Source organism: Mesitornis unicolor, unplaced genomic scaffold, assembly GCF_000695765.1.
Source record: "Mesitornis unicolor isolate BGI_N332 unplaced genomic scaffold, ASM69576v1 scaffold4365, whole genome shotgun sequence".
In the NCBI taxonomy this organism is placed as follows: domain Eukaryota; kingdom Metazoa; phylum Chordata; class Aves; order Mesitornithiformes; family Mesitornithidae; genus Mesitornis; species Mesitornis unicolor.
Genome location: NW_010186024.1, coordinates 10,308 through 25,733, shown reverse-complemented (window position 1 = coordinate 25,733; position 15,426 = coordinate 10,308). Strand labels below are relative to the sequence as shown.

Below are 15,426 nucleotides of genomic sequence, written 5' to 3'. Positions count from 1 at the left end.
GGATGAAGTTGACGGACAACGTGCTGCGGAGCTTCCGCGTGGCCAAGGTCTTTCGCGAGAACTCGGACAAGATCAACTGCTTCGACTTCAGCCCCAACGGCGAGACCGTCATCTCCAGCAGCGACGACGACTCCATCGTTCTCTATGATTGCCAGGAGGGCAAGTGAGTGGTGGGGACCCGGCCTGGCCCGCCTCTCCGCCAGGTGGAGGGTGCGGGTTGCCTGCCCTGGGGAGGGATGGGGGGGTTTCTAGGGCGGGGTGGGGCTGTGAAGGGCGCCGCCTTTGGCTGGCGGCCGTTGCGGCGTTCGGGGAGAAGCTGCGCTGAGGAGATGGAGGATCTGTCCTGGTGAGCTTTAGCTTTGCTTTTGTTGTTTTGTAGTGTAGGTTTGTGAGAGGAACTTCAACTGTGTCTGACGAGGCAGGGTGGAGTAGAGGTATAAACCGTTAAAGAGGGGCACAGGGTTGAGAGCGGCTTGGTTTCTGCTCGTTATCTCTGGTAGGTTGGAGCCAGCGATGGTAATTTCCCAAGTGTGAGCTCACTGCTGTGAGAACTAAATAGTTGTTAAGCTTAAGGGGTTGAGACTGGTCACATTTCTAGGCTTCGGGATTGTTACAGGTATGCAAACTGGCTTCTCTGGGTTTAAGTCTCACTAATTAAAATAGAAGTAATTGCTGCGAGCATTGTACAGATGTGCCCTTTTAAACAGCCTAATTTGAGTGTAACTTGGATAAATACTTTAAGCCAAAAGGTTAATGTCATGTAGTGTGTATTCATTATAATTTCTAGAAACTTGATAGTGTTTTTCTTAGCCTAGTTTCTAAGTGGTATTTGGGAATGTTGCAGATAAAGGTGGTCCTCTGTGCTTTAAATCCTTTTCTCTAGTTGCATTTTTATCTCTAAAGCACAGTTAAAATACGTGTGTGATTTACATGCATCTTCAAATGTTGTCTTAATTTATGTTTAATCAATCAAGATGTTTATTGATTTCTGTTACTTGAGATTAATGAATTAAGGTGTCTGTTTCTCACTGAACAGAGTTGTCCAGTTTATCTTGCTGCTTTCGTTGATCACACGATTCTCATCCTCTCTTAGGGATAAAACGCCAGAAATTTGCACAGCACTTGAGATATGGTGCTCTTGTTCAGAGGATAGAAAAGTGCAAATAAGTAACACTTGCAGTTCGTGTCTTGGAACGTATGCAAAAGGCATTTGTATTCTGTGAGAGCTGAAACAAATTGAGCCAAGTGATGTCATTCATTCCATTAAAAACTTTCTCAGTTGCTGCAAGTATGCATTTGGCTGGTTTAAATCCTTTTAAATGTTGTTTTCATTTTCATGTGGTTGGTGTAGAGATGTAATTCTGAGGTGGGGTTTTTTTATGTAAAGTCAAGACTAGAGAGCATCCTATACACACAGGAAGTGAAAGAAAAAAGAGCACATGTATTGTAGGAGAGATTAAAAAGGACAGAAAAATGCAGGAATGTAGAAGAAATTGCTTGGGAGTACCAGAAAGTAAATTTGTCAGTGTTGCGTAATTTTCTAGTAAACCAGGTATTCCTAATCCTCATCTTCCTGCTTTTTCAAGCAGACTAACTCAGACTCATTCTTGTGTCTGAAAGATTGCATCCTCCTAATTCTCTCAAATTCTTTTAATTTTGTAGGCCACTTAAATGTTATTTTACAATTCTGTTTAGTTTGCTTGCTTTATGTCTTAAAGTTGTTGGTGTTCCCCATCTGATAGAGTGAACTCTTATTTGAAATTATTTTATTTTTGTTTATGGAAGAATAGGTAGCTTTATATGTACGATGTCTGCCATGGATTGTATCCTAGATCCTAATTATAGACAACAGACAATCGTAGAAGGGCTGAGGGATGTTAATGCAGATGGTATTGATTGCTCTTCCCCTTTCAAACTTGTAAAGAATAGTTTAATGGGTTTTGAGGCATTTGGTCCTTTCATCTCTATCTCCATCTAGTCCTGGTATCTGCTTTGCAATCAGAGGGTTTGCTTTAATTAAGTTAAGTAGAAGATCAGTGGTTGCCTGCTGCAGTGCTACAGGGCAGTGAGAGCAGTTTCATCAGCGTAACCTGTGTTTCAGGATGTGTTTCTCTAGTGGTTATAGAATTAATTTGAAAGTTTCTCATGTGCTACTGATTGACTTAAAAGTGTAATTCTGGCTTTTAGAGGTACCGTGGGATGCAGGACATACTTTTTTCTCTCACCTGGAAAGTTTTAACTGTGAATTATTTTGTCACAGGAGATTCATGTGGAGACAAAAAATCAAATCTGTGAATGATCACGGTAGTGACATGGTGGAATTTGTCCGTTTCAGGCCTATTGTGGCTTTATTTGCTTTTTCTTTTTTCTTAAACAACCATTTCAAGGGCCTGGAACTCTCACTTTTTGTATATGCCATTGCTAATGAATATAAAGGCCAGGAGGAAATATCCTGCTCTCTGGGTTTCAAGATAAGATTCCCCCCTTTAGCAAATGTTAAAACTTTTCCCCATGGGAAAGTGACAAAGTTAGTGTGGTTTTTTTTCCCCTGTTATGAGGGGTTCTGCTGGTAGAACAAAAAATGCAGCTGTGTTTGGTTATACTTTATGTACACCCTCATCTAGTTTGCTTGATTTTGCCATATGGTAATGAGCCATACAGATACGAGAGTTGTTACCATATGACAGAGCCCCATCTTGGTGATCTTCAGTTTCTGAAAGTGTCAGGACAGTTTAGACAGCAGTGTGTAGCCAGGAGCTGACAGGATGTGGTGATCTCCTTGAAACAGATTCTCTTATGTATGTTCTGAGCTTAGGCAGCAAGTTAGAAAAATTTGTCCTGCTTTTTCATGAGCATCCAAAAATTTGGACCAGATATTCCACTTGTATTTCAAAATCTGTAACCAACTGAATTTTGATTATATTTTTTTTAAACCCATTCTGCATTGGCAAATACCTTCACAATAGGCTGCCTCAAAAGCATAACCAAGAGGCTTACCTGTGTCTGTTGGGACTTAAGAATGAACTCTGAAAACTTTCAGGGCGGAGTTGTGTGCTGTGATGTGCAGCAGTCCTTGAGGCTGGGAACAGGACGCCGCTGCAGATTTGTAACCCCGTATGATATAATGGTGATCTCTCAAAAGTTTGGCTTTTATTTCAGTGTGTACCAATTGTGTATTATTTATAGAAATAGAGACGTGATGGGTTGGGACTCCTGCTTAGCCGTGGTGTTTACAGGACATAGCAGTGAGCCTGGTACTCGGTGGTTTTACTTGCAGTAGTAGTGATTCAACCTAAGGCACAGGTGATGTTTCAAACCTTGCCTGTGTTCTGTTTCATCTTTACAGCAGGTTTGACTGTGGTCTCGTAAAGCATTTTTCTTCGTTGATATTGTTTGGTTTGCAAGTGGGCTGCTTAGATTAACGTTAAACTTGGAATTATGTTTAGTGATTGTGATTTGTTTAAAAAAATATGTAAGACTTGGTTTTCTTGTCTGTTTTTAAATAGTCGATTGGGAAGAGGTGGTTGGTCATTTGTGAAGTGACAGGCTTCTGCTTGTATCAGCTTAAATGAGAACTTCACCTTTCTTAAAACACAGAAATACTTTCTTTTCTTTTGGGTAGATGTGCTTTTGTCTCTGTCAGTTTTTGTCTTTGTATATCCTTTGATGTATATTATTCTGAATAGATCTTCTAAGCTTTTAACTTTTCATAGGTAAGGAAGAGGCAGACTAGGCATGAGAGTCTTAGTAAGTTTTGAAGTTGGTGGGGTCAGTTTAGTTTTTTCAGTTTGGTCAACAGCATAGCTGAGGTAACTGCAGACAGTATGGGGAACTGTATCAGGCATGATGTTACAGAATTTTGGTGTCTAAATTTATGTTTAATGTGTCTTCAATTTTTAGCATGTTTGCATCTGAAAATTGATGTAGAAATCTACTTGAAGAGCTGAGGAAGAGTATGTTGAGATTTAGTCCAAGGGGTGCAGGTGGTGCATGGGTTTTACTTACATGTGCTGTATTGGCTTTCTGTTAATGGAAGCTTGTCACCAGCAAGTTCTTTTGAAGTTAAAGCCCTATGGCTTTTGCTGTTTGCGAATTAATCTTTAAGAATGAAAAATCTCCAACTCACACTCTTGTTTGGGTGTGTCAATCTGAGGCTAATGAAAACAAGATAAAAATTGAGCATTTTAGAAATACCTTGTCTGAGGGTGTAGTCCAAAACTTTACTTTTGGCAGCAGTATAGGTTTAAATGGCTCCTGCTGTTTGCTTCCAATCCTATTCTGTTGTCTTTGGTTTGTGTTGGTAAAATATTTTGTTGACCTGTGTAATAACCAGAGTTATTAATTTCTGCATTGAAAATATGTCCTGGAAGTGAATGTACTATTTCTGATGTTGATTGGTACCGTTGTTGGTTGACTGCCCAGATTTGAAACCACCATGCTACCTCAGCTGAGTAAGAAAGGGGAAGGAAGGTGGTGGAGACCTTGCACCACTTAAACAGCCGCAGCTATGGCTGCGAGACACACTCACTAACCAGCTACTTCTGTGTTTAAACTTTGTGGTTTAAATTTCTAATACTACAGTATAGAATTTGCTTACCAGGCGCCAAAATATCTAGTTCTGCATGTTGTCTTTGCTCTTAACAGAATGTCTCTAACTTTGCTGCAAAATGACATATTTGAATATTATGCTTTAATTAGGACCAAATATGAGTATAATTCTCCAGTAGTTTGAGAGTGTCTGTTACCATTTTGTTTTTCTAGACTAACTGCTGGTATATATACATGCTTGTGTTAATACCCGAGAAACCCTGTTGTGAATGAGATACCCTATTCCAGGTTTTGAAGTAAGATAGAGCAAATAGACAAGTTATGCTTTATATAAAATAAGCAGCAGATAAATTAGAGATTTTGATGGGCAAGGAAATGAAGAGGCAGTACTGCTTGACATTAAGGGCTTGTTATGCTGGCTCCTCACATGCTTTTTAGAGTAGACATGGGAAAGAATTTTTGGAGGAGACAAGTGCATTTTGCAGGTGTTAACAGGGAACCCCTCAAGCCTAGGGGTAGTCTTGGAGAAAACACTAAGGTGGTTGTTTGAAAATCAAATACAAATGCCTTTCTTTCTTTGTATGAAAACATCTGACCACTTGAAATGATGTTGTAATATATCTCAATGAAAACAGGCCTTGTTAATGTGGTGAGTTTCGGTTTGAGCTTTTTGTTACAGTGAGTGCAATTATTTCTGCTTCCTTCTGACAGACCAAAGAGAACGCTGTACAGTAAGAAGTATGGAGTAGACCTCATCAGGTACACACATGCTGCCAACACTGTTGTGTACAGCTCCAACAAAATAGATGGTAAGTGATCCACTGGAGTTGAGCATGTTTAATCTTACTCTCATAACTACATGCCTGGATAAATAGCTCTAAAGAGCTGGGGAGGAAATGAGAGTAACTTTTCAGTGATAAATACACTGTCAGAGACAGAGGAATTAATGTTGAACTCTAATATGCAACTTGGTGATATTCTCTTGAGCATGCTGATGTGAGTTTTGTTCGTTGCTGCAATAACTAATGGATTAAATGTAGTTAATGCCATAAAGGTTCATTTCTTAATTCTGCTGTTCACTTTGCTGTTTGATACCAGTGCTGTCAGCCTCTATGCCTTAATTTCTGTGTGTGATTTGAGATAGGAGTGTATGGCCAGAAGGTGGGCTAAACGCTGTGGCTGTCTGTTACACACTCGTCAACCACAAAGGAAGGCAATGTTTTGCCATTCTCTGTACGCAGCAGGGAGGACAGGAAGTTCAGTGGCAGATCACCAGACAGACCTGTGAGGTCACAGACTCTCTATTAATGTATTGTAGTTTAATTAAAAATTCAAATTTAAGATCTGGCACAGATAGGTACCTTAATTCTGTCTGACAATACTGCCTAAGTTTGAAAGCAGTTAGTGTTAATTTCAAATTTTGTCTCAATGTTGTTTGTTGTAGTTAGTGTCTGAGGGTTTAGTGAGCAAGTCTCTTAGTGGAGCACTTTAACATTATATTTGTGAACTCCGAAGCATTTCTGGAACAGTGGTTTTGTTTTTTTTTCATTTGCAGAGATGGAGCTTGACAGTAGAGATGCTGGTGCCTTGCAGTGTGTGCTAGGTTACTTAAGGAATTTTAAAGAGTATGAATTTAGAGTAGATGGAGGTTAAGAGTTAGGAAGTCAAGTCAAACCAGAACAAGCTGGGCCTGAAACTGGAGGAACAAGGAAGTTTCCAACAGAATTGGATTTAGTAGTGTCAAAAGGTTAAAAGTGTGATGGGAAGTACTTGCCTGTTTTAGTCTGTTTCAAAGCCTGGTGATTTTTTTTAGAATTACATTATTACTTTGTTACATCACATTTCTGACTTGGATTTTATTTACAGTGAATGAACATATAATGTAACAAATCATTTTTGATGTAATTTTAAGCTGTGAGGTTTTATAAGCACTGGTAAGCCTTTGAGAAACCAGAACTTCTGGATCTTCATCCTGCAGGGTAGCAGTATGGGAAATACTTGATTAGAAGAAAAGAGAGAGGTAGAATGTGAAAGTTGCTGTTATGAACCATAAGCCTAATAAAACCAGCAGTGTGTTCTGTAGGGGTCCAGATACTAATGCATGCAGTCTTGGGCAAGGTATGTTGTATTTAACTTGTTACACAGTTATCAGGAGGGAAAATTAACCCAGGTACGTGTTACGGAAGTGCTGGTGCTTGCTCTAAAGCATTTTATGTGTCGGGAGTTGCTACCAATCCCCTTACATCTGAAGATTTCCTCAAGACCTTTGAACCTAGCTCCTCTCGCCTGATTCCAGGCTGAGGTAGTAGTTTGTACAGTTTGAGGGTCTATGATACCACCCGGTACAGGAGATAACTGTACAGGCCACTGCCTTGCCTGGGACAGAGCGCTGCCAACAAAAGGGATCACAAAGGATCACAGTTTCCCAGTGCTTCCTCATTAGCAAAGGAAGATGAAATTCTGCATGGATACTTCGGAAATCAGGTAACAACAGTTCCTGCAGGGAAAACTAGAGATGTGTCTTAACGGCGTGCTTGAAGCACGTAGTTCTAGCTGTGATGGGGTGTGACACTGGTGTAGGGGATTTATGTTTTGAGTAGTCACCTCAGGACACTTGGAGCCTTTCAGAGTGGTGTGCCACTGACCTCATTCATGTTTATAAATATGTAAAGGGCAAGTGTCAGGAGGAAGGAGCCAGGCTCTGCTCTGTGATGTCCAATGACAGGACAAGGGGCAATGGGTGCAAGCTGGAGCACAGGAGATTCAACGTGAACATAAGGAAAAACTCTTTCACTATGAGGGTGCCAGAGCATGGCCCAGGCTGCCCAGAGAGGTTGTGGAGTCTCCTTCTCTGCAGACATTCAAAACCCGCCTGGCCGTGTTCCTGTGTGACCTGGTCTGGTGATCCTGCTCTGGCAGGGGTTGGACTGGATGAGCTTTCGAGGTCCCTTCCAACTCCTCATATTGTGATTATAGTTCCATCTTGATTTGTCTGCTTTAGTTCTCTTGTCAAATACTGGAGGGTGGTCTAGAATCCTGATCTCAGCTTGATGTGAAACCTCAGGCAAAAATGGCAACTTGCTCATTTTTTCACAGAAACTAAATTTTGCTGAATAAGCCTTTCAGAAAGCTCTGAACACAGCAGCCCCTATGAGTGTTAAAATGCTCTGTGCATTTTACATCCTGTCAGCTCTTGGTCTTCTGAGTCAAAAGTAAAAATGTCCTTTTCCTTCAGTTTATCTTTGGAGCCTCATCAGGAATTGCTGTTACAACACTACAGAGCCTATAATGCAGGTGCATAATGCCAGCATTTTCCATCCAGCAGCAGCTTAAACTAGTGTCCTTTGTGAGAAGGGATTTTGCTGACGTTGCTTTCAGATATCAGTGGTTTAACTTGTGCTCTTCATGTTCCGTTGCTCAGATGGATCTGCACATAGAGACTGAAAAGTGGCTTCTGTGTTTTAGTAATTGTTTCCTCTTACAAGGATTTCTTTTAAACTTGGGAAAAAGTCTTAACAGCATCTTCTGAAATTCTGGAGTACTCTTAGTATGTTCATCTGTACTCAGAATAAAATTAGCACTTGTGAGATGTTGTGGTTCTACTCTGATTTATTCAATCTATTTTTAAGATTGCTTTAAGTAGACTAAGCTTTAGATTACTTCTGTGTCCTCTTCGTGAAGTTTAGCTGCTTTACGTGCAAAGCATGTGTGAATATTGATTGTCAGATTAAAAAAAGAGAGATTTCCTACTTTTCAGTGGTCTTGTCTGGGATTTGAAGTTCATATTTTTATCTTCTCTTTGGCTAAATGCTAGAATTCACACACTTCCTATGCTTACTGTTTAGTTGAAGACTTATTTGCTGGATACCTGCATAGGTAAGACAGCAAGATTTGTGCTGTATAGCGATAAAAAGTGGTAGAATCAGCTTTGTAAATTTGATACTCTCACATTTGAGAATGATGGAATAAAACCTACTGTTACTTAAATTTTAGCAACTTTGAAATTAATTTGTAGAAATCACATGAAAGTTTGCCTTTAAGATGTAATATGTCTTCAGACTGGGGGAAGTATCTTTTCCTGGTGCCTGATCTCCAGTTCTGCCTTGGAAACCAAGTTGTTTTATGTCTGTTTCTAATTTGATTCTGTTTCAAACTCTGACTTGAAATCAAATCACCAGCCTTAATCACTGTGCAAGCTTGCTGTTGCCGTGGGGAGCAAGTGTACTGTGTGACCACTTCCAGATAACATTCGGTCCATGGCATAATGAAGCTTATGGTTTATTTTTTTCAGATACAATCCGATACCTCTCCCTGCATGACAACAAGTATATTCGGTATTTTCCAGGGCATACAAAAAGGTAAGATGTGGCTTGGGGACAGTACAGGAAAAGTTGAAATAACGAATGAGCTTAAGATACGTTACACTCGATTCACTCCATTTTTTGCTTTGTAGAACTGTGCATAGCAACTACAAACTTGTACACAACACTTGTTACTTTTGTGTGTCTCTGATGTATGTGATCTTTGGTGTTGCAGAGTGGTTGCTCTTTCAATGTCTCCAGTGGATGATACCTTTATTTCTGGATCCCTTGATAAAACTATTCGACTTTGGGATCTCCGCTCTCCAAATTGCCAGGTAGGATATAACATTCATGCAGGTAGTGTGTTGCATTTTCAGTTAGAAGGATGAAAAAAATGGATGTGTGCTGCTTGTAGAACAAAAATACTGCCAGAAATGGATGCTGCTGATTCAGTGTTGACATCTTCCTGGAGTGCTAAAGGAGCCTCGATCAAATCTCTCTGTGAAATATCTGTCACGTTGTGTAACACTGCTCACTTTCACCTGTGTCTTTGCTGGAGAGGCACTGGGAAGAGTGAGAAATAACACCCACAGCTGATGAAACAAGAGAAGAGCTGGGTGTCATCAGGCTGCTACTTCATGCAGAGTGTTCTCACTTAGCTGGCATCTCTCTTGGGTCAGGAATGCATCTTATCTGAGTGTTTATAGTGTGTGTTTAAAGTTTATGCCTTGATGCAATTAAATTTGATAAAGAAATTGATGATCTAAAGTAACTCAACAGCCATATCATCTACCATCTCCTTGCATCACCTTTGTTGTTCATCAGGCCTGTCTGTGAGCAGATTTAACTTTATAGCAAGGTAAAACCCTATTTGTTTTAATTTCTTTATTTTGCTGGAATACTTCACTTTGTTTTGGTGGAATCGGGCTTATGTGGGCTAAGAAAAGTACCAGAGGTGGCAGCAGGGACAGGAATGAAAGACTAGGAGTAGAATCTCCACCTTTTATTGGCAATGAGCTGTTTTGTCCCTATATTTGAATACATAGTGGTGTGCTCTCATATTTTCCCATCTCAGTGGAACCATTTTGCTTATGAGAGGGCCGTTTACTTCTTCCAGATGATGTAACTGTAAATGCAAAAGGAAGAAAAGGTTACACTTCTTACAAAATGGTTTATCTGTCTTAAAACCAAGGTTCTAATTTTGCATTTCTCTGGGAGTGTGCCTTTAATGCCAGTGTGCAAGTTTCCCTTGGGATGAATCTCAATCTCAAAGTTGCTATAGGTGAGATAGGGCTGTAAATTCAGTAGCGGTTCTGTGATTTATGCTGATGCCTGAAGTTGTTGAATGGTAAATCTAGGACTTGTAACTGGAAGCTGCATTCAGCAAAGTTTGGGAAACAGATTGAGGAAGTGTTACTTGTAATTTTTGATTTGCCCATGAGATGGCAGCTGTTGTGCCTAGAAATATTACCGGGAAACCAGAAATGTCCCACTTGAGAGAGCCTGAGTGTTGGCTGGTTTACTGCCTAGCCTTCAGAGATCACAGCGAAAACAGCTAAATTGGAAAGAAGAGAGAAGTAGTGAGGTCTCTAGACTTCTTTAGAGAAGAATGGTATTTCAGAAATGCAGACACTTCTTAAATATATTGTTGATTTAATTAACTGTGTTCTTATTTATGTGCATGCAGTTACGTAAAGGAATTTTGGTTAACGTGCAGACCTGCTAGTCAGGATGCAGAAAGCTATATCTATCTATCTATCTCTTGTTGGCTTTTACCAAACTTTTTTAAGACTTCTGTTACTATGTGAGTTGAGGAAAAGTTAACATTAAAAATAAGCACTGATAGTACCCTGTCTGTCAGTTTTAATATGTAAGGTCTGTTGGCTTGCAGAAGGTGTGAGTTTTAATTAAACAGGCATGGAAAGATCAGCAGTGGTGTTTACTGGAGCTGTTTCTACTTGCTTTCAAAATAGTTTTGTTTTTTTTTCCTTTCCTTCACAACCATAATTGGTAGAGCACTGCTGTCAATCCCAGGAGCAGTGCTTTGTGGCGCTATCTGGTATGGTTATTAATATAGCCACATCATCCTCCCTTCTCTGTGTACCTTCTGGGTGGATGACAGCCTGAATGAGGTCTTCATTTTTTCTAATGTGAACTTTGTCACTGCAGCAAACTGGAAGCTCTATATGATGACCTGAAGTAGTCAGAGCTGGTATTGAGAAGCTGAGTTCTGAATCTTCGTAAAACCTCAATATTTACAATTGAAATTCAGTTGTTCTGCCCATAAGCTGCTGCCCTGCTAACAGCAGGTTGAAAGGGTGCTGGTAGAAATGTGAGCATCAGTTTTGCAAAAGTAATTTGGACTCCTTCTATTTTCTAGGGTTTAATGCATCTCCAGGGGAAGCCTGTATGTTCTTTTGACCCAGAAGGGTTGATTTTTGCTGCTGGAGTCAATTCTGAAATGGTGAAGCTTTACGATCTCCGTTCTTTTGACAAGGTGAGCTACCCTAACTTCACTTCATGTGCTTCTTGGCTTGCAAGAAGTAGTCTAAACTCAGTGCTCAGAGGCTGGATTTCTTTACTCTAGTTTATTTCTGGGATGCCTACTTAGCACCTAGAGAGTTTTTGGTAAGTACATCTCTCGCAGACAGAAAGGGGTACGTGCTGTCACCAAGTCCTGAAATCCACTCTTGAATCAATGTTAAAGTTTACTTCTGCAAACTCTTTACCCTGTTCCAAATTCCTGTTTATTTGGGTTTTTTTTCCCTTACTGTTCATTCTGGAAGAACGCTGGCAAAGATGGAGCCAGGATTGTCAGAGAGGATGGAAATTTCAAAGGAAACTGTAATTGAGTGGGCAGCTGAACTGGCTAAGCACTGAGCATACTTTCATGGTTTTGAAGAAGTCAGATGACAGTAGGACTGGTAAAAGCTTTTTCTCTGACTTCAGTTAGAAATCTTAAACTTCTTCCTGAGCTAAAGTTAAAAGCAGACTTTTGTTAGCAGCAATGCATATAGAGTCTACATCATATTCTACATCATATTTCATATTACATCATTTTTTCTTTGAAGGGGCCATTTGCTACATTTAAGATGCAGTACGATCGAACATGTGAATGGACAGGCCTGAAGTTCAGTAACGATGGCAAACTCATCCTTATATCGACTAATGGAGGGTTCATTCGACTGATTGATGCCTTTAAAGGAGCTGTCCTGCATACATTTGGGGTGAGCATGTTGCCTGTGTTACCTACTTGAAACTGGGTGTTAGTTTTGGGAGCAGGTACCCTTTGGTTGCAGGATTCCTGTGGACACACTACTATGTATCCTCCTGTTCTGTGCCGTAGGGTTATAACAATAGCAAGGCTGTCACGCTGGAGGCATCGTTCACACCAGACTCTCAGTTCATCATGATAGGTAAGCTAATTTTTCTTGAAAGAATTTCAGTGGTCTGAAATTAAGTGTGTTACACAGTACTGAAGCTGTGCCTGTGTTGGAAAGCAGAATGTATTTCAATAATGCAGTGTGGCTGTAAGCTTTCTTTGCATTACCGTTTTCTGTTTTGTTAGTTTACTCAGCATTTTCTAGGCTGAAATGTAAATGAGCCTGCAAGAAGACTTTTTTTTTTCCTTTTATGTGAACACTATTCCAAAAAGATAAGAAACTAGCAAACTATTGTAATGCGTGGAGATCTGTCACATAACTTGTGTCAGTGATCCTTATCCTGTGGCTAGGATGTGCTCACGTGCTGCCTCTGAAAGCATTTTGGGGCTGTATGTTGTGGTCTGCCCTCCACTCCCTGATGAGCAAGGCACCTGTCTGTGCTTGGGTGATTGGTCTTATAGCCTGGTGCATTTGTACATCTCTCGGGGACTTTTCTGCACCGGCATCTTCTGTCCACGTGGCTCTTGTAAATCACCGTGTCTGTGGAATGAGCTCTGCTTAACCCTTGGTAGAAGCAGTAGGCATCAGCTTGATGGCTCCCAACATGATTCCTCTGGCCCAGGCCCCCTTTCTTACCCTGCAGGAAGGACTCTTGAGTGAAGTGACTGGGGGGAAAAAGTAGTTGCAGCTCCTGTAAAGCCTGGTGCTGCACGTTGGGCACCCCAAAATAAGCGCTTCAGTCACTCTGCTCCCCTCTGCTCCCCAGCAGGACCCATGAATGCAAATCAGGCACATCTGTGTGGTGCTGCCCTTTCCTAGCACTTTTTTTGTTCAGTGGTGTGTCAAATCTGTTTAACTTTGTGATAATTGGTATCTGGATCCTTATGTTTCCTGGATGAGTGATGGTCATGGCAAAGCTTTTTTTTTTTATTGTTCTGGCTGAGCACTTCTCAATTGCAGAGAAGGTGGGTGCGACATCTTTGCTTAGTCTGTGCCTGAAAAGCACTTTACTGCACATATTTACCTTCCTGCTGTGCCCTTCCAGATAAAAACTATAATGGAAGAAGTTCCAAAATGCTTGTTCCTGCTCAGTTTTTACATTTGGTTAAGCTGTAACTTGTGCTGCTTGATTTTTTCCTCCCTGAAAGGCTATACATATAGAGAACCAGAAGAAAATTCCCTGCATTTTTATTAGGAATACTATTGAAAATGAGACTAAAGTAGAATTGAATTATAAAAATGTGAAGTGCCTAGCCTCAAGAGTTTGCAAAATTCCATTTTAAAGTGAAAAACCTGTCCTGCTATAGCAGCGTGGAGAGTTGGCATCTCCACTGAAGCTTCTGATATTTGACACAGTGCATTGAAATCTGGTTACCTTCAGTGATTCTGTGCCTACCAAGTGAATTATTTCAGTCTGTGTCTGAGCTGAGACCTCGTGTGGGATAGTGACTCTTACACCCAGCTTTTGGCCTCTCGCATATTGGTGCAAGTTGGCAAGGGTCTTTTCTCCTTGGTTGAATGGCCTCAGCTCTCCTTTTCTGCTGGGTGGCTGTAGTTGATAACCTCTTTGCCAGAATAGTGTTGCACTGTGTTGTGCGGTTGAATCTCTGCAGTGCAAGGATATAAACCTGCTGTTTGGATTCAGATGTGTAGACTCTAGGAACGTTTTGTAAATGCCCTAGTGATAATTTGGGAATTTTAAAGGTTAAGCTATGAAGATGAGGCATGCTTATTCCTACAGTTCTCTGACAGGAAGGGTTTTGTACTTGATTTTCTCTGCTGGTATCTCCAATGTATCTTGCACGTCTTGTTTTCCATGCCTGCCTGCAGGTTCAGAGGATGGGAAGATTCATGTTTGGAATGGGGAAAGCGGTATGAAGGTGGCTGTGCTGGATGGGAAACACACAGGTCCTATAACCTGTCTGCAGTTCAATCCAAAATTCATGACTTTTGCTAGCGCATGTTCCAATATGGTAAGGAAAGTGTTTTAAGTTCCTCATAACTCAGTTTGGTCTTGACCCTTTTAGAAATGAATCTGAGAAGGCTCATTGTCACTGAGTGTTTCCTTAGGCTTCGGTGAGAGCCAAGCCCGTCTGTTGTGCCCTGCCTGGTAGGTAGATATGTGGGGCAGTGCCCCTGGCAAGCCAGTGTTTGCACACACACATGAAGGCAGAGCAGTGAGTGAATGTGCACACAAATATAAGTTCTTTAGGTCACTACGTGGCTGGTATTTTCCATTTGTGTAAGACTCACCTGCTCTGGAGTGTGTGCAATGCAAAGCAAACCAGTGTAAGCAGGTGTTGTAACCCTAAACTACTGGGAGGGTTGCAGCCTCTTTGGTGTTCTCTGTCTGCATGTGTATAGAAGGTAGCATGTTTGGTTCCTGCAGTGTGCTGCTGTAGGAGAGATTTGCATTCTGCTCTGTACAAGATGTTCGTTCTCTCTTTTGTAGGCCTTCTGGTTGCCAACTATTGACGACTAATTGCTACACTGCAGCTGTTGACAGATGACTTCCATACTGCTGAAAGCAACACATCATTGCAAGCATAGTATTGGAATTGCCTAGGTCTCCTAGACTGTGTTCCTGCTCCTGCGTATGTTTCCATGTGTCTTACCTTTATTTGCTGCGTTCCTTTGTGAGGACTCTTCCACTTGGCCTCCTAGCGTGTTCAAAGCGGCATGCTACGTGTCCTTACCTTCCAGTCTGTGCCCAGCAGGCTTCAGCCAAACTTGGAACTGACACGGTATTATTTCTGAGAGCAATGAAGCCTGGTTTATTTACAAAATGTTTGTGGCATTTTTTTAAGCTGTAGTTGTGTTTTCCTTCTGTAAGTGCACAAGGCTATTTGGAACGGGCAGTTCCTTCCCCGTAAGCGCATGTTTTTCACATCTAGGATCTCTCTGGTTTCACTGAAGTCTACAGATGCAAAGTTACTTCTGTGCCAAATGTGAACACTGGCGGTTTTCAACTCAAACAGCGGATGCTGGAGTCCCTTGCAGTGGAGCCCGCACCACAGGAGTGGGTGACTGTAAATATACATTATCCATACTGTCATCTTTTCTGGCGAGTTAGTGTGCAATGAACCACACAGGTGCCAGAGCTTGGCGGAAGCTCCCTGCTGTTTGCTGTGCCAGCATCCCGCAGGGCACAGACACTATTGATGAGGTCCAGCCAGTGTCCCAAGCAATAAAGG

The 15,426-nt window shown here is 41.2% G+C and overlaps 1 protein-coding gene across 1 annotated transcript; it reads left to right on the top strand.

The window, feature by feature from the left end:
* Window positions 1–2: 2 nt before the first annotated feature.
* On the top strand, window positions 3–15,034 carry WDR82 (WD repeat domain 82). The gene is made up of 9 exons (XM_010185008.1): window positions 3–163; window positions 5,260–5,357; window positions 8,840–8,906; window positions 9,085–9,184; window positions 11,230–11,346; window positions 11,921–12,076; window positions 12,196–12,265; window positions 14,063–14,205; window positions 14,685–15,034. The coding sequence occupies exons 1-9, from the start codon at window positions 3–5 to the stop codon at window positions 14,712–14,714; spliced, it is 942 nt and encodes a 313-aa protein (XP_010183310.1). The 3' UTR covers window positions 14,715–15,034.
* Window positions 15,035–15,426: the final 392 nt, after the last annotated feature.